The sequence below is a fragment of the Astyanax mexicanus genome, chromosome 3, assembly GCF_023375975.1.
Source record: "Astyanax mexicanus isolate ESR-SI-001 chromosome 3, AstMex3_surface, whole genome shotgun sequence".
Classification (NCBI taxonomy): domain Eukaryota; kingdom Metazoa; phylum Chordata; class Actinopteri; order Characiformes; family Acestrorhamphidae; genus Astyanax; species Astyanax mexicanus.
In genome coordinates, this window is record NC_064410.1 from 20,772,853 (window position 1) to 20,796,271 (window position 23,419).

Sequence of the window (23,419 nt, forward strand, 5' to 3'; positions counted from 1 at the left end):
TGATTTTCAATGTTTGTGACTCTCAGATAAGGTGATGTTTGAATTCATGTTAAATTAAGTTACGTCCACTGTTTTGAACGCTGTTTACCGCTAAACGGAAGTGTTCTAGGAAAAGCTACGTCACTTCCTACACTCATGAATATTCCTCTAAAATGGTCTATAGCCCTGTTTAGATATATTAATACTGTAGCTCAAAGGATAATTAACTAATTAATTAATAAACACTGAACTGAATGTATTTACTAACTGGAAAACCAAGGGAATTGTGATAAACAGCTGCTTAAATACTGTCATGCCTCTAATGGCTTCAGTAATAACACACTGTAAATTGATATTCAACTTGTGTTTTATGTGTGCAATAAAGCTTTTGAAAAATTAGTATTTTGAATACTTGCATGTTGAGTATTGTAGGTCTGTCTATAGTGTTTATGGAACTATTTAAAATACTTAATTTTGTATAGAACGCTGTTTTAAAGTTGTTGGCTTTTTTCAAGCTTTTTTTTATTTTAATAAAGTCTGATTTCTTCATATATTGTTTAATTTTGTGGGACAAAGAAAACCCAATAGTAATCAAAGCCTTAATTTAAAGCCTAAGTGTTAATGTCACATCCTGGTCTTGTCTCGTGTCTCTGCGGTCTTTGCACCTTCCACTGTTGTCTGTCTCTCCGCGTTTCTGTGTTGCTAAAGCCCTAGTTCCGTGTTTATTCCTAGTTTGTTTCCCTTGCCCTGCTTAGTTTAGTTTTACCTTGTCTAATTTAGCTTCTTGTTTATTTCCTTGTTTTTTCTAGTCCTTCTCTTGTATATATTCCCTGTTTATTATTTATTATCTCTAGTTGGTTTAGTTTAGGTTCTCTGATTTGTTTTGGTTGTTGGTTATTTTTGTATCTTTGTTTCATGTTACTTGTTCCTTGTTTACTTGTTATTTATTTATTAAATTATTATTTATTTTCACCCTACCTGCACTTGCGTCCGTCTCCTCGTCTCCCTGCCTGGGTCAGCTTCCTGACAGTTAAATTAATATATTAAGTTACATTAATATATAACAGTTCAGTAAGTCCAACCTATATTAAAGCCCAGTCATACAAAAAATAATAATAATAAAAAATAAGAAGAATACTGTGATATACCGTGAAAACGTCAGAATCTTGCAAAATACTGTGATATGCATATTTGGCCATGCCGCCCAGCACTTCTTGTCCCGTGCCCTTAAAAAAAAAAAGAAGTTTAGGAATAAATCTACACTGATGGGCATGGCGGTCTGAAAATAAGGTGTGTTCATGTAAATATCTGGCATGCTGTTATTTGGTGGCGGAAAATACAGGTGCGCCACTGACTGATTTAAACCCTGACAACAGCCATATTTGTCTGCCAATATCTATCTTAGTGCAGTGCAGTGCATACTCAATGTGTGTACACCGCCACTCCTTAAACACACACACACAGACCTGCTTCAACTTTTATATCAACAATTAACAGAATAAAGAATAAAATAAACAAGAATAAAACATTGCTGTTCCCTTAAATGAGCTGCTGGTGTATCTTTACAGCATGAATGCGCAGGTCAGTTTCTTCTGCTGAGACACGCAAAAGCACCACACTGTTAAGATGCGAACGCGCACTTGCCTTCTAAAGAAAATGATGACTAGCACACTGATTGCTTTATTTCACATTGCACTCAAAACACACCCATGAATAATTAAGAGAATTAGCACATGCCTTTTTCAAGTTTTGAGTCAAGCAAAGTGTATTTTTTCACTATAACAAAGACACACCAACACGCCCTAAATCAACCTGTGCGTTCCGCAGTTGACCTGTGTACTACAGATAAAATATGGAGCCAGCCACTTCCCCTGGGCAACTGGGGGGCCATCCTGAATACAGTAAAAAGGAAGCAGGGAAAACAAAATACCAGAAAACTCATTCAAATAATGGTTAAATAATGATAAGATTAAGAGAATAAGACATGATAAGAGGACATTTATTCATGCATAAAATAATTGGGATTACAAAAGGGTCTTAGCCCATTTACTTTACCCATATTCTAATCACTTATCACCTTGCAAGCTCTTCACTGGGTAGGCTTATCAGGTAGGTAAATTCCTTTATCGGTGTTTTACTAAAACAAGACTACAACAACAGCTCTGGAAGGCTAAACAGTAAAGTCTGGCATCTCAGACCAAGCCTCCCTCCAAGCTCATTTCACCAACCTATTATTAAACCAGCTTCATACCTGTAGAACCACACTGGCCTCCTCCTGACTAGAGCTATTCTGAGCCCCACTGATACTGCTGCTAATGCATGACCAGTGCCACCAATTACTTGTGGACCCAACACACTACATCTATCAACAGCGGCACACACCACACACACCCACACTACATCAACAGCATACTGTAGATCTATATATCCACATTAGCTCTCTGTGTGACTAAAGCCGGACCCAAAGAGCCGCAGGTACTGTTAAAGCATTCCCAGTGCCACCAATTCCATGTGGATTTTAAACACAACCACACAGCCTGCTATATATATATATATATATATATATATATATATATATATATATCCCACCATGCAACACCTGTAATTCCACATTGACCTTTCCTATCCGACTTAAGTGAAACACAGCCCCTAACTAGCCCTTTCCGCCTCTTCTGTGCACTCAGCACACAACCTCTGAATTCAAATTTAACCAGCACAAATGCATTAGACTTTGAAAAGCTGACACTGAAAGCTCAAATTTCTTAAGAACAGTCTTCTAATAAATACAGAAAATACAGCTCTGAAAATAAATTAAGAGATCGCTTCAGTTTCTGAATCAGTTTCTCTGATTTTGCTATTTATAGGTATATGTTTGAGTAAATTAACATTTTTGTTTTATTCTATAAACTACAGACAACCTTTCTCACAAATTTACTGTTGGAAGCTATAGAAAGTGTTTAAAGTCTGTTATTTCTGTAAAAGGAGAATCTACTAAATATTGATGTAAACTATTTTTGTTGGGGAGCCCAAATTCATGCACCTGCCTACATTTGTTTAAAGAATTATTGCACGTTTCTGTAAATCCTATACACTTCATTTCACTCCTCAAATATCACTGTGTTCTGTATGAGGTATTTAACCCTTAGAACCCTACGGATGGAATTTCCGTCCAAAATCACACCTTGTGTTCTCACCTTAAATACTCAGGAATCCCTTCACACATAAACATAATTATCTGATATAATTACTGTGTTATAAAACCTGAAGGAGGAACTGACAAAAACGAGGAGAAAAACACACAAAAACAGACTAGGGTTCATTTACATTACATTACATTACATTACATTTGGCAGACGCTTTTGTCCAAAGCGACTTACAATAGTCAAGTACAATGTAAAATAAGTTTAAAGGAAAAACATCTTTGGATAGGGATAAAAGGAGGACAAAGGGGAATAATAGGATAGAGGAGTGAAGGAGAGGAAGAAGGAAATGAGGTTAGAAGTAGTTAGTGTGTTAGAGGTGTTAAGAGAGTAGGTGCTCTTTGAAGAGCTCTGTCTTCAGGAGTTTCTTAAAGATAGCGAGAGATTCTCCTGATCTGGTAGTGGAAGGTAGTTTGTTCCACCATTGGGGAACTCTGTATGAGAACAGTCTGGATTGCTTTGTGTGAGTGTTTGGCAAAGCGAGGCGACGTTCACTGGAGGAGCGCAGCGGCCGGGAGGTAGCGTAAGCCTTCAGGAGCGAGTGCAGGTAGGAAGGAGCCTGTTCTGACATCACCTTGTAGGCGATTGTAAGAGTTTTGAATTTGATGCGAGCATCAACTGGTAGCCAATGGAGCTCAATGAGCAGCGGGGTGACATGTGCCCGTTTTGGCTGGTTGAAGACCAGACGTGCTGCAGCGTTCTGGATCATCTGGAGTGGTTTTACTACACAGGCCGGGAGGCCAGTTAGCAGGGCATTGCAGTAGTCGAGGCGTGAGATGACGACCGCTTGCACCAGGAGTTGGGTGGCCTGTTGCGTCAGGAACGGTCTAATTTTTTGGATGTTATAGAGCGCAAAGCGGCAGGACCGAGCAACTGAGGCCACATGGTGCATGAAGGAGAGTTGGTCATCAACCATAACACCCAGGTTCCTAGCAACCTTTGTCGGTGAGAGAGAGAGAGTCGATACTTATAGAGAATTTGTGTTGAAAAGATGGTTTTGCTGGTATAACCAGAAGTTCAGTCTTTGAGAGATTTAATTGAAGGTGATGCTCCCTCATCCATGAGGATATGTCAGAGAGACACTGCGAAATCCGTGCAGAAATTGAGTGATCTTCAGGTGAGAACGACAGGTATAGCTGGGTGTCATCAGCAAAGCAATGGTAGGAAAATCCGTGTGAGCGGATAACCTGACCAAGAGAGGTGGTGTATATGGAGAAGAGAAGGGGTCCCAGTACCGAACCTTGGGGAACCCCAGTGGATAAGGAGCGGGCTGAGGACAGCTGTCCTTGCCACGACACCTTGAACGAGCACCCAGTGAGGTAAGATCTGAACCATGACAGCACATTATCTGCGATCCCCATGTTTGAGAGTATAGTTAGGAGGAAGTCATGGTTGACTGTGTCAAATGCGGCCGAGAGGTCCAGCAGAATGAGCACTGAGGACTGACCTGCAGCTCTGGCAGTTTTCAACGCTTCAGTCACAGACAACAGAGCCGTCTCGGTAGAATGTCCTTTTTTGAACCCAGATTGGTTCTGGTCCAGAAGGTCATTCTGGGAGAGGAAGCCAGCCTTTGTAACGTTGGTCCCAGCTTTCTGCAGGTCATTCACTAGGTCCCCCCTTGTGGCTGAGATCTTGTGTGGGGCCCCTGATCGGGGAAGATTAGCATTGGTCTTGTAGTGGCAGTGGTCTTCCATTTTCTGATTATTGCTCCCACAGTAGATTTCTTTACACCAAGTTGCTGCCTATTGCAGATTCAGTTTTCCCAGCCTGGTGCAGGTCTACAATTTTGTTTCTGGTGTCCTTCGACAGATCTTTGGTCTTCACCATAGAGGAGTTTGGATTGTGACTGTTGTGTGAGGTTGTGGGCAGGTGTCTTTTATACAGGTAATGAGGTCAAACAGGTGCTATTAACACAGGTAATGAGTGAAGGACAGAGGAGCCTCTTAAAGAAGAAGTTACAGGTCTGTAACAGCCAGAAATCTTGCTTGATTGACAATTACAGGCCTCTCTCGTCTTTTTAAGTGGGAGAACTTGCACAATTAGTGACTGACTAAATACTTTTTTCCCCAGCAGAACAGTAGTGAAGTTTCTTTGCCACTCAGTGTCCCATTCTCCCCACAACTCTAACTTTTGATGAAAATGCTCTGACCTTCCGGATCCCTAAAAAAAGAATGAACACAATATCTCCAGTCGCACCCCACCCATCAAAGAGCATCATCTTACCCTTTATTTCCAACAGCCTCTGAGCTTCTGGACCAAGGCCCAAGACTCACTATGAAAAGAGCACTAGCTTAGTTTCCTCAGATGAGTAATGGAAAGAAAATGATGGTGAATACTGTGGGAGCTTTGGGTCATCATTTGATTTAATTGTGCTGTTATATTTGTACTAATCCGGACAGCACATGCAAGTAAATGACTTTGGAGGAAATGGGTTAATTCAGGGGAATCGTTTTCCATGAGCCATGTGAGTAAACTAATTCAATCTGCTTTTCAGTGCAGTGAGCCCATTCTGTGCTTAATGTCAAATGAATCTCTGAGGCACAGCAGCACTGTAGCATGTGTAAGCACATATCTCCTCTGTCGTGCTCTAATAAACATCTGCGTCCTAACAAAGAAACTGGAAAAAAAAAACCTCCATCAGTTTTACTGAGGTAAAAGTCTGCAGATCATCTGACTCATGCATTAAAAGATAATTTTAGGCTCATATTAGGTTCTATGGAAGGAAGGTATCAGTTTGATTTGACTAAAATGTAACGTAGTATTAAAAAAATGAAGAACAAAAAGCTGTCTGAGATCAAATATTCATACTCTGTATTTTAACACTTTATTATTTTATCAGTACTTGTTTTTCCATGTTGTTTTGCTACAGGTGAAAATGACTATTTGACAGATTCAGATTTAGATTCAATGATCAAAGGGTTAATATTACAAGACAGCAGAGTTTTAATACAGGCAAGATGTCTTCTTGTAGGACCTTCATTCAACCTGTCAATCTTCACGCCTTATTTGTGTCCAGGAGGCTAAGAGAGTAATGATGGAAAGATAGCCTTTCATCTCTGCAAATTACAGTATGTTGCATTAATGTACAAGAGATCCATGGATCTAGCAGTTAAAATATTCTTCATCATGCGGGAGCATTAAAAGACACTAAAATGACAGGGCTGTTTCAAGGCATGTGGGAACTCCAAGCAAAATGGATTATCCACCACACTATCAGTTAATATTCTGGGCTACTAAGCAGGATATCTGCTCTAATTATAGAGTTTGTGGTACCTTTTGCTGTAGAGGTAACTTCAGTGCTGAGAAATGGTGACTCAATTTGTATAGATGTTGAGACCATGGTACCCACATGGTACACACTGCTCAGCCCAATCAGCTCTCTCCTCTGTCCTGCCCCTAAACCCATACATCACCCAATGCCACTCCCAAACTACCCAAAAATCTGGGGTTTTATTTACCCTTTAAGACTGAAGACATAGGACTGTTTTTCTCTTTAAAGGCAGGGAAATGTTGTTTTTCATGAGTCAATAAAAATGCCCTTTCACTGATTACTGTCCATGAGTTCTTCAGCAAGTGTCCAGTGGGCACAATCATCCATTGTTTTCATCTGCTGTGTTCTCACACAAAAAACAATAGTTCCAAAGCTCGCAGAAGACATCACATTCTTTCTGTTGTCATGTCCCTATTGTCTGGATATTCAACGTTTATCAATGCCTAGACAAGAAGATAATATATAGCCTTGGTTATATATCAAGTCTTTGTTTTTACTTTACAGAAAGTTTTGAAATGTCATTTATTCACTTCTAGGTCTGTATGAAGCACAGTAATGAATTATACAGCTTATTAAACTAAGCTAGACCAAATATACTGTGGTAATAGACTAGCGACACCCTAGCAACCACCTTATTGACTGCTTAGCAATGCCACAGTATTAATTTAGACCACTGCCTTTAACCAACAACTGCAATTGTTAATGTTTCTATACTACAGTTATAGTTTCTTACCATAAACAAAAACCCATAAAAAATATACTTTTTCAGTTTTTAGAGTTTAAGAGGTTCTTTCATTTAACACTAAGATTTAGGGTCATCTTATCTCTCAGATTTTTAAGGACTCAAACATTAATAGATGCTTTTTTTCCAATGGCATAATTCTCAATTAGTGCATGAGTTACTGTGTTACTGTGGATTTTAATCAAAATAAATTAACTTTCATTAGCAGAGAAAGGGTTAACTTGCTCTTACAGCCTTTAACACTGAGACCAGGCAGTCTTTATAAGAGAAGGCAACCCAGGGGACCTGGCAATTCATTTTGGAGCATTTATATTGATCATAAAAAGTAAAAAAGAATACACTGCCAGACTCACATTATGTGGAAAAATTACATAAAGCCAAAAATGACTGAAAACTGAGAGTCTGGGTTGTTTGGTGACAGCAGTGATACAGTACTAAAGTCATCCAAACTATGAAGAAAAACAGATGAAATTATTTAGTAAACAAAAAAGTGTTAAACAAACCGAAATATATACAGGGGTTGAGGTGCACATTGAATTCTACAGTGATTTGGGCAGCCATGGTTTTATATTTTTTGGATACAATCCGAGTTAGCACCCGAACATTCCTTTCAGACAGCTTCCTCTTGAGTCCACAGTTAATCCTGTTGGATGTGGTTCCTCCTTCTTGGTGGTATGCTGACATTACCCTGGATACCGTGGCTCTTGATACTTCACAAAGACTTGCTGTCTTGGTCACAGATGCGCCAGCAAGACGTGCACCAACAATTTGTCCTCTTTTGAACTCTGGTATGTCACCCATAATGTTGTGTGCATTGCAATATTTTGAGCAAAACTGTGCTCTTAACCTGCTAATTGAACCGTCACACTCTGCTCTTACTGGTGCAATGTGCAATTAATGAAGATTGGCCACCAGGCTGCTCCAATTTAGCCATGAAACCTCCCACACTAAAATGACAGGTGTTTCAGTATCATTGTGCAACCCCTGTATTTTATATTTTAGATTCTTCAAAGTAGCACCTCTTGCTTAGATGACATCTTCTCATTTTCTCAGTCAGCTTTATCAAGTGGGGTCACCTGGAATGACTTTCAGTTAACAGCTGTGCTGAACTGTGAAACTGTGAAGAACAAAATAGTAAAAAAAAAAAAAATTAAGGTCAGTCAATCCAAACCATTACAAGAATTTTAAAGGCATCCTCAAGGGCAGTCGCAAAGACTATCAGAAATGTTATGATGAAACTTGCTCTCATCAGTACTATTCCAGGAAAGGAAGACCAAGAGTTACCTCTGTTGCACACGATAAGTTCATCAGAGGTACCAGCCTCAGAAAGTGCAAGTTAACAGCACCCCAAATGCTTCACATGCATTTTTTGGGTTGTTTAACACTTTATGTTACTACATGATTCCTTATGTGTTCCTTCATAGTCTGGATGACTTCAGTAGGAAAAAATCTATAAATTAAAGCATTGAATGAGAAGTTGTATCCAAACCTTTGATGGTACTGCATGCAAAATTAGGGCACCCAATTCTAGGGCACTTTTAAAGCTTTCAGACTTTCAGTTTAATCTTCATATTCTTTATTGCTGTTGCTGTTTTCAATTTCACAAGAGGAACTCCTGCTGTATTGTTCCAGATTTCCCCGAACGTGCTGATGTAATTGCCTGCTGGCCCTTGTCTCTTCGATGGTCTCATCCAGTTAATCATGGATAATTAATAAGCAAGCAGCTCACACTGAGGAGTGAACATAAATAAATAAATAAACTCAATTAAAAAGGACTCTTCAGCTAATGCTAAGCACTTCACAATGAGCTGTGTTGCTCGTTGCTATGTCAACGGAGGCCTCCCGTCACTTTGGTGCATTAGGCTGTGTTAGAATGGTCAATTTCCTGATAGTGAGCATGACGTGAGAAGTATATTAAGCAAACAGACAGAAGAAAAGGAGTGTGGATGTGGTCTGAAATCCCGTCACGGAGTGAGATTTACTTCTTTTTTAGATTTTCTTCTTCTTTTTCTTCTTCCTTTTCATCTTCTTCAATTTAGCTGTGCCAATTAACTCACAAACTCACTAGGACTCCCTAGGATCATTTGCAATGTTCCTGACACTAGTAGGTTATGGACCAGTGCATGCCTCCTCTGATACATGTGAAATCAGCCACAGTTTTTTTTTCTAAACTGCCACCAATGCAGCATCATTGGGCAGTCAATATACTCAAAGGAAAGCGCCAGATCCCCAGCTCTGATACCTCAGCCAACAGACACATGTGCTGACCAACATCACAATGGGATTAATATGGAGAGAATATGGGAATCAGACCTACGATCCTCAAGCCATAGTATCTTAAGTTCATGTGTTCATGCTTGCCATGAATACATTACATTACATTACATTACATTTGGCAGACGCTTTTGTCCAAAGCGACTTACAATAGTCAAGTACAAAAGTAATAGAAGTTAAAGGTAAAACATTTTTTAGATAGGGCTTAAAGGAGGTCGAAGGAAAATAAGGGGGTTAGAGAAGTGAAGGAGGGGAAGAAGGAAATGAGGTTAGAAGTAGTTAGTGTGTTAGAGGTGTTAAGAGAGTAAGTGCTCTTTGAAGAGCTCTGTCTTCAGGAGTTTCTTAGCGAGAGATTCTCCCGATCTGGTAGTGGAAGGTAGTTTGTTCCACCATTGGGGAACTCTGTATGAGAACAGTCTGGATTGCTTTGTGTGAATGTTTGTTTGGTAAAGCGAGGCGACGTTCATTGGAGGAGCGCAGCGGCCGGGGGGTAGCGTAAGCCTTCAGGAGCAAGAGCTGTTCTGTCATCACCTTGTAGGCGATTGTAAGAGCTTTGAATTTGATGCGAGCATCAACTGGTAGCCAATGGAGCTCAATGAGCAGTGGGGTGACGTGAGTCTGCACCCAGGAAAGCACTGATTTGCTCAAAAGACAGGCCTAAACATCAGTACCACCAAAAAAAATTAAGTCATGTGGCGACCAACCCAACATCAGATGCACGTGTTACTGTGTATAACAAACGTTCAGATGATTCAGGAGTTCTCCTACATTGGAAGACTTATGAGCACTGACGCAGCCAACAAAGACATTTCAGCAAGCTTGGGGAGGGCTTGTGTTGCTTTTGCCAGACTTTGACCTGGAAGTCAAATCAATATCACCTCAGAAAAAAATCTAAGAAGAGTATGTGGTATATTGGATAGTGGAAGCAGTCACGCTTTGCCAAACGTACCAAACCTGTGGAAGAAGCACTCGTACTTCTGGAAAAAAATACTACAAAGACATATACTACATACAGTGTATCACAAAGAGTGATAGCTTTTAAAATGTCAATATTTTATGTGGCCACCATCATTTTCCAGAACTGCCGCCTAAACTCCCCTGGGCATGGAGTCACCAGAGCTTCACAGGTTGCCAATGGAAGGCTTTTTTTACTCCTCCATGACGACATCATGGAGCTGGCAGATATTCGATACTTTGAGCTCCTCCACCCTCTGCTTGAGGATGCCCCAAAGATGTCCCAGTTTCCTGAAGGGAAGGGAGGGGATCATGTTCTGCTTCAGTATTTCACAGCACATGTTGGAGTTCATGTGTCCCTCAATAAAATGTACAGTAACTCCCCAACACCTGCTGCACTCATGCAGCCCCAGACCATGGCATTCCCACCACCATGCTTGACTGTAGGCATGACACACTAACTTTGTACTCCTCACTTGATTGCTGCCACGCGTGCTTGAGACCATCTGAACCAAACAAATTAATCTTCATCTTAACAGACCATGTCTTCAACATGTCTTCAGCAAGCTTTTTGAAGGCTTTCTTGTGTACAGACTTCAGAAGAGGTTTACTTCTGGGGTGACAGCCATGCATGCCAATTTGATGTAGTGTGCAACGTATGGTCTGACCTCTTAAATCTCTGCAGCAATGCTGACAGCACTCATGCACCTCCAGCACTCCTACTTCTGCTCTTTTAAAACACTGGATGATCTTGGTCACTGCGCTGCAGCTCAGTTTCAGGGTGTTGGCAATTCAATTTATTAAAAAATAAAAAAGCAAATGCAGAAAGTTGCAAAACTTTTTTAAAGTCAATTTTGCTCATCATTTTTTTCAGTGTAGTGTGAAAACTTTCCTAGTTTGTTGAGCCAATTTTAAGTCATTTTAAATTCTTTGAAGTAATGCAAAAAAAAAAGTGATCTGAAAATTTTGTCAATTTAGAGTCCATAGCAAATGTGAATTACTGTATACCATGACACAATACACCAAAATAAAACAGAAAAGTTCAAAAGGAGCAAAACATTAAATGCAAATGATCAGACATGGGTGCTTTAATAATGAAGATAAGAGAATGCGTTCTGAATTTTTTATTGTTTTGATTTAGCTTTTTTTTCTCTCAAGGATCTGTACAACAAGAAAAGCTGTTTTCCAGAAGTAAATGAGAATAATAGATAGATAGAGCATACAACAAAAGCACAGCATCACAACTGGCCCAGAGAAAAGCAGTAAACTGTACAGTCAAATACCCTGCAGTACTGTATTCACTCCAACAATTATGAAAATAAACCCTCAAGCAAGAAGATATAAAAAGGGCACTTTTGACATTTTTTAATTGTTTACACTTCTAATACTAATTCTAACAGGAAGCAAATAACAAGATTCTGTTTCATTCTGACCCACTTCTCCCTTTATCTACAGCGTATCAAAGAATGCTCATTCCTTTTGGTCAGAGATACATTCCAGCGTTCTATTCTAGCCAACAAAATCACATAAATAAATACCACAAAGCTTCAGAAGCAGGGGTGGAAATACAACGTACTGTAATTGGAATGAAAGATGGCAGACACCTCTTCATCAAGCATTTCTTTTTTGAAATCATGCAGATTAATACGGAGCAGGATGGTGGAGGATGGCACTGACAGTTTCTGATTTGATTTGATTTGATTGCATTCGACCAAAGTCAGCCATTAGTCAGGTCAGGCACCCACTGATGTTGGGTGATTAATTCTTGCCCTCCAATTATTCCCAAAGGTACTGGATGGTGCTTCATTTTAATCCAAACAGCTCCACAGCTCCACTCCTCCAAAGCCCAGTACTGGGCATGGAGACCTTAGTGGTTGCTCCAGTGCTTTTTTTTATTTAGTTTGTTGGCCAGTCTGTTGAATATGTCATTTCCAATGGAAACATTGTTTAAGGAGACGTGCCTTCAGGTTTACAAACTCGCTAGTCTTACGTTTCTTGAATCCTAATGTTATTTTTCAAATACTATATACTGTTATAGTATGTTTAAATGTATCCTTATTTACTTTAACTTAAGTACACTTACTATATTGCCAAAAGTATTCCCCTGTCTTAATTTACATCATAAATATGATGTTGATGCATCCTCTGCATGTATAACAGCTTCAACTCTTCTGGGAAGGCTTTCGACAAGTTTTAGGAGTGTGTTTATGGGAATTATTTGACCATTCTTCCAGAAGCCCATTTGGGAGGTCAAACACTACTGTTGGACATGAAGGCCTGGCTTTCACCCTCCACTCTAATTTATCCCAATGGTTCATTTTTCAGGTTGATATCAGAATTCGTTTTTCCAGGCCAGTTAAGTTCTTCCACATCAAACTGGCTCATTCTTGTTTTTACAGACCTTGTCAAGTTCGAGTTCAAGTTCAGGCTAAGTTCTTCCGTTAACATCAAACTTGCTCATCCTTGTCTTTATGGATCTTGTCAAGATCAAGTTTAAGTTAAGTTTTTCCACATCAAAACTTGCTCATCCTTGTCTTTATAGACTTTTTCAAGTTTAAGTTAAGGTTAAGTTCTTCCACATCAAACTTGCTGATCCTTGTCTTTATGGACCTTTTCAAATTCAAGTTCAAGCTAAGTTCTTCCACAGGAAACTTCCTCATCCTTGTCTTTTAAGACTTTTTCAAGTTTAAGTTGAAGGTTAACTCCCCCCACATCAAACTTGCTCATCCTTATTTTTATGGACCTTGTCAAGTTCGAGTTCAACTTCAAGCTAAGTTCTTCCATTAACATCAAACTTGCTCATCCTTGTCTTAATGGACCTTGTCAAGTGAGAGTTCAAGCTAAGTTCTTCCACATCAAACTTGCTTATCCTTGTCTTTTTAGACTTATTCAAGTTTAAGTTGAAGGTTAAGTTCTTCAACATCAAACTTACTCTTCCTTGTCCTCATGGACCTTGTCAAGTTCTAGTTCAAGTTAAGTTTTTCCACACCAAACTTGCTCATCCTTGTCTTTATGGCCCTTGCTTTGTGCTTCACTGGTGCTCAGTCATCTTGGAACAGGCAGGGGTCATCCCCAAACTGTTCCTGCAAGGTTGAGAGCATGTAATCCTCCAAAATCTCTTGGTATGTTGAAGCATTAAGAGTTTTTTTTTTTTTGCTAGAATCAGGTGGCAACTCCTGAAAAACAACCCTACATCATACCCCCCCCGAACTCCCCCCCCATATCAAACTTTCCAATTGGCAAATTGGAATCAGATAAGTACCATTTTTCTGGAAGCAACCAAACCCAGACTCTTCTATTGGATTGTTAGATAGGGAAGTGCGATTTTTTTTACTAGAGTCCAGTGTTTCGTGCTTAACACCACTGCATCCAGTGTAAGGCTTGGGTGCAGATGCTCATCCATCCAAAACACCTTCCATGAAGCTCTCTACATTCTACTGTTCTTGAGCTAATCTGAAGGCTACATTAAATCTGGAGGTCTAAAGTGATTGACACGGCACCGTAATTTTACGTAGCCAAGCACTTTGTGGATGAGTTGCTGTAGTAGTTCCCAATTGCTTCCAACTTCTTTATATTAGCACTGACAGTTGACTGTGGAATATTTAGTAAAGAGGACTGAACTTGTTACACATCCTTGTTGGTGGCATCCTATCATGGTACCACGCTGGTCTGTGGCCATGGAAGGGATTAGGTCACATCAATTCAATGTTTTGGATGGGTCATTGAATGGGTCAATGAATACTTTTGGCAATATAGTGTGTATTTTTGGTGTTTAATTGTTGGCCGAAACCAATATCTGATCAATTTATTGTACATACATGCTGAAACTGATGAATAAAATGCAGATATGATACCACTTATCAATGACTCTTGCCACGTCATATTTTTTTCTTTTAATTGTCACCAGTTTGTGCTGACTCTCTTACAATAAAACCAGAGATTAAACTGGATGGTAGAAGCTTTGGTTCGTCTCAGCAACAAACAAAGCTGAGCTCAGGTACTATAATTTGATAGAAATGTAAATAATTTCATATAAAAATAAAAAAAAACTGCACATTTAGTCATGAAGTGTTACAGCTACTGGGAACTTGGTATCCAGTGAACAAATACACGTTGAATCTGGTCCTTCTGGAGTTTGAAGGCTGCTCTGTAAACTCAATGAAGGCAGTCTGAGACATTTGGTCTGGGAGAAGAATGCAAGCCTACCAAATAAATGGGATGGTCTGGCTCTGTCTCTGGGAAAAATTTAACATGGCAGAATTAATTGGCTTTATTTCTATAGAACAGAAAGGAATTGATCCATCATTTGAACCAGTGACACCTACACATTTTGCACTTCCAGGAAATGAAAAAAAAAAATCAAAGAATACCAGTTAAACCAAAAATTTTAAGACAGTGATTATGGTCACTATGGTCACCCATGGCTTTATTTTTGGTTATTATTTTTAATTTTATTATTTTTTTCTATTTTTTAAGAGACATTTTAAGAGAACCCTTATACATATATTAACTATTCTAGGAATGCAGAAACTATTTAAATAAGACCAGTTTGCTCATCTTTAATTATTAACTCTCACACAAGCAAATAAGCAAGCTAAGCTCTTTTAAACGACTAACAAAATATACTACACATTTTTGACTAAATGTTTTTAGTTTTTGTTTGTTTATTTTTTTTGTTTATTTGTTTGTTTGTTTTTTTGCTAGGCACTTTACATTCACTTCGGTAGAGAGGCATGGAGAGAGATTTGGTACCTACTGCTCTGAATTAAAAAAAAAAAAAACGTGAAAATTTGAACTCGCTTGAACGCTATGCAATGCTTTCAAGCGTTTTTTTTTTTTTTTTTTTTTCAGAAACATAATATTATTTACACTTCAGTGGGGATCTGGTTCATCCAGTGGATCACTGTAATCCACTTGTGCCAGCTGCAAACGTCTACAGACGTCAGGTCATGTGAATGTCATGTGAAAAACAAAGCAGTGAAGATTTGGCAAGTTGGGATTTCCATGAACATGAATGTGGATTTTCTTATTGATGTTCAACCAATGGAAAACTGGTGTCTTTATCCATTTTCTGTCAACTTTTTAACTTCAGTCATTTTACATCTTGTGCAAAATGTCCAAATCATGACTAAATGGAATTAGAATGGTTCCATTGAGATATTCCATCAGGTTCACATCTTCCATTTGGCGGCCATTGTTCATTCATGTTCTCTTCCTCGTTTTAAATGTCCAGTTACAGTCTACATATTTTTTTTCATAGACCACAAAGCTTTTACAAAGTCCTGATTTAAAGAAAACCAAAATAACCAACAGAATATGGTCTATGTCTACGAAAATGTGATATATTTACACAGATGGAGGATGAAGGCAGTCAACGTTGGCATGGCGTAGTACTGTTGTGACACTGAGTTGATGCACAGCTTAATATGATCAGGCTGTATTTACTTGTAATGACTGGTAATCCAACACGTCAATGACAACGTTTTGTGTCAGCGCAAGAAGCTTTCCGACAGCATGTCAGATATTAGTTGGCCTGGAGCTATCAAGCTCTTGTCACAGCACATTATATCTTCTCTGTTCATATTAGAGACGGCTGCTTCAAGAGACGGGCTTCAAATAACAACCTGTCAACCATGTTGTCTTTATGGTTTTGTAGGCCCTAAAAAAGAATCAGTCATCTTTGACGATTTCCTTTGAGACTGCCGGTACGTCGTTTTTCGAGACTTTTGAGACTGTTGAGAAGATGAATACTGGATTTTCTTCCACTGTAGAAGCAGCAGACCTTGAGTTCTAGACAGTTTGTACTGATGGGGATTTGACCCAGTTTGATGTTTTTTTTAATAGCCATTGCCATACATAAAAAGCTCAAAAATATAGCACAGCAGGAATTTCCCTAATGATCGTCATCGTTATTCATCTGTGGCTTGTGCTGGTTTTGATCTGCCTGTGATTAAAAGAAAAAAGCCATCTGCTGACGACTGACGTAATGGAGGTCGCATTTAGCATTTCCATCGTATAGCAATATGGCGAATTGGTTCAGTCGTAAAGTCCTTGTTCTTGTCTATTGGCTGATGCAAGAAAAGGACATCAAATCCATTCAAATCCAAACATCTGGCCGTCTGGTGTTTCCTGCATGAACACAGTCTTCAACAGCTCAGTCTTTCAATTTCAATTCATGCCTGTTGTAAAAATGTACAAGTGTGGTTTAGATATAGACCAAGACCAAGACATTGACTTGATGTCAATGGACTGGACTCTAGAATTCAGTGGTGGAGATCTGGGTGACCTCAGACTGCAGCTCCTGCTGGACCCTCCTCGAGCGGGACCCACGTGGGATCCGCTCCAGGCCTAGTCATACCGGCTTCTTCCCCGTGTCGGATGGAGCGCAGACTGACACTGGTTCCCGGGTGGCGTTCCTGGCTCTGGAGAGGCTGTTCTGGTCCGTCCTGGTGCGGAAGGGCAGGCAGAACTCCCTGAAACATCTCTTGAAGTTCTCGTCAAGGAAGGCGTACAGGACGGGGTTGAGGCTGCTGTTGGTGTAGCCGAGGGCGATGCACAAGTGCCAGCTGGCGATGACGAAGGGGTTCCTCTGGTCCACCTCCACCAGGGTTTTGATGATGATGAAGATGTGAATGGGCGTCCAGCAGACGATGAAGGCCGCCACCACCACCAGCACCATGCGAGTGATGCGGCGCATGTTCCTGTCCTTCTCCTTGGAGCCGGAGAGGAGTCGGACGCTGCGTAGGCGAAGGATCATCAGCCCGTAGCAGATGGTGATGACGAGGACGGGCACCACAAAGGCGAAGATGAACACACAGATCTTGGTCACCGTGTCCCAGTACCAGTCGGGATCGGGAAACTTCAGTGTGCAAACGGTTTTTCCTGTTGGAAAAGATTCAAATGTGTTGGAATACAAAGAAAATCTCACAAAGACATTTCTGCTTTGCTGTCCTAATTCTAATAATTCTACAAATTTTCACCTTCATTTTTTAATTTCCAATCAAAACCACCTTAAAGAACCATTAAGAACTATATTTTCTGTAGCAACATATAAATTTAACAAGATGTATCATCAGACATCAAGAAAACATGCTAAGTTTAAGCACTGACAGCTCTTTTCTTACATGAACTGTGTGCTACGTCACAGTAATCTGTGCAGGTTGTAGACATTCAATCTGCCCACTGTATTCCTTAGTCCATGTTTCCTCTAAATTGTAGTTTTTTTTTATTTCTCAGTGAATGTGTAAAAACTGACTGTAGTACCAGAAATAAATAAGCAGTGTTTAACATAGAACCTGCAAGATGGTGACAAAAACGTTTTAAAATGACACTAAAATTGAAACACATCCAGGTAAAGCCATACCCTATACTCATAACCAGCTCTTGACCAGCACAGTGTATGTAATTAATCAATGCTTATCCACGCTGGACTTGCTAGTCAACAAGTTTGGTCTTAACCTTGGTCATGATGGTCTTGCTTATCATGCTAGTTGACAGCCTTGTCATACTGGTCAATCAGCATTGTCAAGGTTGGTCATACTGGTTACATTGGTTGTAGACCAACTACACCATCCAAATCAAAACTCAAAACAAATAAATACTGTATGTTAAGTCTTGCAAATGTAATGAATTGACATACATATTTGGTGCATCTATCTATCTATCTATCTATCTATCTATCTATCTATCTATCTATCTATCTATCTATCTATCTATCTGTCTATCTGTCTGTCTGTCTGTCTGTCTGTCTGTTATGTTTAAAACACTTTTTTAACATCAATCAGTTATATAGGTGCTGTCAAACTAACAGATTTTTTAAATTGGTGGTTTTGGTAAGAGTCAGCTGCTAATAAAAGTATTGAATATATAAACTTCTCCAATTATTAAAAAAAGTTTCACTTTTTTCCACAGTTTTGTTGGTCTACCAGGTCTTACAAGGCTGTAAGGAATCTAATATTTTCATCTTTCCTTATGCAAGTAGAATCTCTGATATATCTCCTCCAAAATACCCTTCTGAAAAATGAATATATTTAAGCTAATGGCTGTTTTGACTGGAAATGTAATAAATGAAGTGAGTTCACTGACATTTACTCAGTACTCTACAGCAAAAATGATAGACTGAAGACCCCCACCCACCCAAAAACAGTTAAATAAAAAATAAAAAAATTATAGGTACCTTGCTCCGTCACCCTGGTGACCGCCATGATCATTATGGGCACTCCGATGGCAGATGAGAGGATCCAAATGCACACGTTGATGATCTTGGCCTTGGCAGGCGTTCGGAACTCCAGTGCCCTGACGGGGTGGCACACGGCGATGTAGCGGTCCACGCTCATCATAGTCAGAGTGAAGATGCTGGTGAACATGTTGTAGTAGTCGATGGCTATGACCAGCTTGCACAGGGGCTCTCCAAACGGCCAGGTGTTCATCAGGTATTTAGCACTCTGGAAGGGAAGAGTACTGGTCGCCAAGGCATCAGCCAGAGCCAGGTTGAAGATGTAGATGTTTGTGGCAGTTTTCATCTTGGTATATCTGTATAAACACAAACAGAGGAGAGATGTATTTGGTTAATATTCATATTAACATATATATATATATATATATACAGCTCTGGAAAAAAAAATAGAAATCACTTCAGTTTCTGAATCAGTTTATCTGATTTTTATGAATATTTATAGGTTTATGTTTGAGTAAAATGAACATTGTTGTTTTATTCTATGAACTACAGACAACATTTATCCCAAATTCCAAATAAAAATATTGTAATTTAGAGCATTTATTTGCAGAAAATGAGAAATGGCTGAAATAACACAAAAGATGCAGAGCTTTCAGACCTCAAATAATGCAAAGAAAACAAGTTCATATTCATAAAGTTTTAAGAGTTCTGAAATCAATATTTGGTGGAATAACCCTGATTTTTAATCACAGTTTTCATGCAGCTTGGCATGTTCTCCTCCACCAGTCTTACACACTGCTTTTGGATAACGTTATGCCTTTACTCCTGCTGCAAAAATTCAAACAGTTCAGCTTGATGGTTTGATGGTTGTTGTCGTCCATTTTCCTCATGGTTAAATTGCACAGAGGGGTTCAATTTGGTAAAAAAAAAAAAAAAAAAAACTTTTTTAAGTGGTTTCCTGTAAGGAAATGCTGATATTTAATCTATTTCCTATGTTAATACTTAAACTTGTTTTACGTTTATCTAGACAGTGCAGTGTATTTTGAACAAGCACCGAAATTAGATCAATCTAGGTAAAAGTACTTAATATATAGTTTGAGTAAAAATGAACATTGTTGTTTTATTCTGTAAACTACAGACAACATTTCTACCAAATTCCAAATAAAAATATATTGTAATTAAAAGCATTTATTTGCAGAAAATTATAAATGGATGAAAAAAAGATGCAGTGCTTTCAGACCTCAAATATTGCAAAGAAAACAAATTCATTATATTCATAAAGTTCAGAAATCAATATTTTTAATCTTTAATGCTTTCATGCATCTTGACATGTTCTTCTCCACCAGTCTTACACACTGCTTTTGGTTTAGTTCAGCCTGGTTTGATGGCTTGCAATCAGCAATCTTCCTCTTGATTATATTCCAGAGGTTTTCAATTTGGTAACATTTTATACGTTGTTAATAAAAAAAAAGTTTATTTTTGAGTTTTTAAGAGTGTATTTGCATATTTAGTCATGCTCACCAGGACGGTGCACGCACAGTGATTTAATGGATGTGGCAGGCCTGAGATTTACTCTTCAGGTTTTGGAGCATAAGGTATTTTATTATTAGAGCATGGGCAGCAGAGAATAAAGCCGTTCATTACGGTGAGAAATTGCGACAGATTGGCACGGCTGCTTTTCTGGGTGCTTCTGTTTGATTATCTGCCTCAGTACACTGACTCTGTACACACTTCATTCTGTCTCAGTCTATAGAGAGAGTCTCCCTGTACAAGCTAGAGAATCCATCTACTAAACTTCTAAAGCCTGAAACATCCTTTATTACGAGTTGTCTGTTGTACTGCAGTTTTTTAACAGGACATCACATCAAAATAATTCTGTACTGAATACTATATCTCAAATATGTTCATTTTAATTTATTCGCTTATTCAGTCCATAAATTATCTTCACGCTTATCACAAATCACACATTATGGAGCATAAGCCCAAGTATAAATGCTGAATAATCTCAGAGGAAGCACATATTCTAACAACAATCAACACCAATCTTGTCTGACTATGAAACAATTAAGGCTCTATTATAGCGTTTCACTTGTCATTCCCTTTAAGAGGCAGGTGCACTCTGACTTTGGTGCGTTGACATCTTAACAGGGCTGCGCTTTTGTGCATCTCAGCAGAAAAAACTGACCCGCGCGTACACACTAAGTGCATGCCTCGTGCATGCCACACCTGCGTAGCTAAAATAGGTATGAATGGGTGACTACTGACTGTTGTCAGGGTTTTAAATCGGTCAGTGGCGCACCTGTTTTTTTTCCATTGCTAGCAACACTTGGTCTGGACTTTGAAGACTAAATTCGGTCAAGAACAGAAAAAAACAAAATAAAATGTCTTTATATGTGTTAGGATCAGTTAGAACTTTAAAATCCTTTAGATTAATACTTTAAATTGTATCACTTGGATTAAAATATTATTTCACTTGAGGCATATCATGGTCAAATTTAACTTATTTTAGTCCCAACTGAATAATATTTACATCAGAAGAGTGTAAAAACGGTTTTTAAAGCAAATTAATCATGTAGGCAATTTAAAAATTTACAGAGCCTAGTGAGGTTTTAGCCTTTTTTGTAGCATTTATACCAATGTAATCACATCATTGCTACTGTCAAGTTTGAAAGCTAAACTTTTTATTTTATTACTCATTACTGTACCCCTGCCTCTTCTCACACACACACACACACACACATACACACACAATGGGCCCTATTGTACACCCTGCGCAAGGTGCGTTGTGATGCTCATTTTTATCTTGCACCCTGTTAAAAAAACTATTTTCACACCTTGCCTTCGTGTCGTTAAAATAGCATCAGCGTTTCTGAATTAATCTACGCTATCTCGGCAGCGGAAAACACAGGTGAGCCACTGACTGATTTAAACCCTGACAACAGTCGATACCTATGTTGGCAACACAGGTGCACTCTGTGTTTAGGCCATAGCTTTATTTAAGACATTAAAAAAAGCATTAAAAACCTAGGCCTAAATCACAGGCCATTTTCTTGAGGCCGACCTGACAAGCCCAGGGTAAGTGGTGCGAAATCTGCGCCCTAAAACGGCCCAAATTTAAAGTTCGGGCTCGAGCAAACGATCTAAACTCTAACACAGGCACACAAACAAACAATAGACAATTATTTGTCTCCCTCCCAGAAACACAAGGAACACAAAGAAATTCCAACATTTAAAGATCATTATTTTTAAGCAACTAAACACACTAATACAAATATTCAATTCAATGTTGCCAATCTTACATTCATTATTTTTTTTACATACTATAAATATCCACTATTAAATGTTTGTGGGTGAATATTTTTTTATGATTAATCAGAGTATCTTTTTTTTGTAATTAATTAACACCACTTGTAAAAACTCATTTTTTTTATTGCTTTAATCGCTTCTGTTGTTTCTACAGCTCTACAGAAATTTCTCTCCACTGTCTTGTAGAGTAGAAAGAGCAGGAATCCTTCCACAGAATTTCAAACTGTCCAAATCCTAAGAGAATAAACTCAGAAATCAATGATTTTATCTTATAAATGCAGTGCTGAGATCTGCTTTATTTGTTTCAGTATTTGTTTCTGGGAGGGAGACTAATAGAATTTCAAAGCGTCGTAATTTCCCACAGGAATAGAAAATTCTCGCTGATGTAGCGCATTTGGCCCCATCTATTCCATCACATAAATTAGGAGGGCACGGGGGCATTGTGTGGGATGGCCTCTTAATCTCAGGTGGGTGTCAATAATTCAGTGGTATGGATTCTCTATGGTTCCTCTCTTTTTTTTTGGTAATAGGATTTTGATCTCAGATCTTTTTTGCACCTCAGCAGAAACCCTTCAGTTCACAACTTCATCAGTTTCAGTTCCGGAAGTAAAGCTCATTTGTTGGAGATGGATGGTATTGAGCGAGGCAGTAGTGTGGCCTTTGTTTTACCCCTGAGTAAATGGCAGTTATGCAAATGTCCGGGAAGCGTGTTTAGCCCAGGGATCAGGGGAGAGATTAGCTCGTCTCCCTGAGGACAACTGTACAGAGAAATAAAAATAGAGAGAGGCATTGGTTCTGTGACAGAAATCGTTAATGATTAACGTTTTTCCTCCTTTTTTAATGATACCATTGAAAAAAAAAACGCTTATAAACGATGCAACATTTATAAGTAACTCAGTAACTCAGTAACTAGAGACTTTGTATAGCTTATTATCTTGCAATTAATAAACATAATTTGCTATAAAAAGCAATAGCAATTGCATATAGTACTGAATTAATTACCGAATTAACTCCCAACACTCTCCCAAAAGCAGAACTGCAATTAAATAGTTCATTTACTGTAAAAAAAAAAAAAAAAAAAAAAAAAAAAGGCTTCTCTTCGAACTGGACCTCCAAGCCAAGACAACAACAAAGATGTGGGCGCTTTTATTGATTAAAACTCTTCAGAGGAGCAAAGAACGAGCACAGCCAGTTTAACGATCATGCTGAGCCTCCAACAGAGCAGTTGATTCAGACATAATGAGCAAGGCCACTAGATTAAGAGGTGAAACAGCTTTGATAGTGAAACAAATCCTAATAATTAGGAAGGAGTGCAACGAATTACAAGTTTTTCTCCTTCAAATCCTAATCAGGTAGGAGTGAGTGAAGTAATTCAAGGCTTCAAAGTATTTACAAAGCAATTTGTTTCAACATAAAGATTAAAATGACATGTATTAAACCCAAAACAAACAGTCAGTGTGTCTCATTTGTTTTATCTCTCATCTGACAACACTGTAAAATCAAAATGAAATCAAATC

The 23,419-nt window shown here is 38.8% G+C and overlaps 1 protein-coding gene across 1 annotated transcript in view; it reads right to left on the reverse strand.

The window, feature by feature from the left end:
• Positions 1 to 14,675: 14,675 nt before the first annotated feature.
• Positions 14,676 to 23,419, reverse strand: part of oprd1a (opioid receptor, delta 1a) — a 51,192-nt gene continuing 42,448 nt past the window's right edge. The window contains exons 2-3 of the mRNA XM_007234571.3: positions 18,597 to 18,952; positions 14,676 to 17,302 (exon numbers count right to left, since the gene is read on the reverse strand). Coding sequence (XP_007234633.2) covers positions 16,773 to 17,302; positions 18,597 to 18,952 — 886 coding nt within the window. The 3' untranslated portion in view covers positions 14,676 to 16,772. The remainder of the gene's footprint in view (positions 17,303 to 18,596; positions 18,953 to 23,419) is intronic.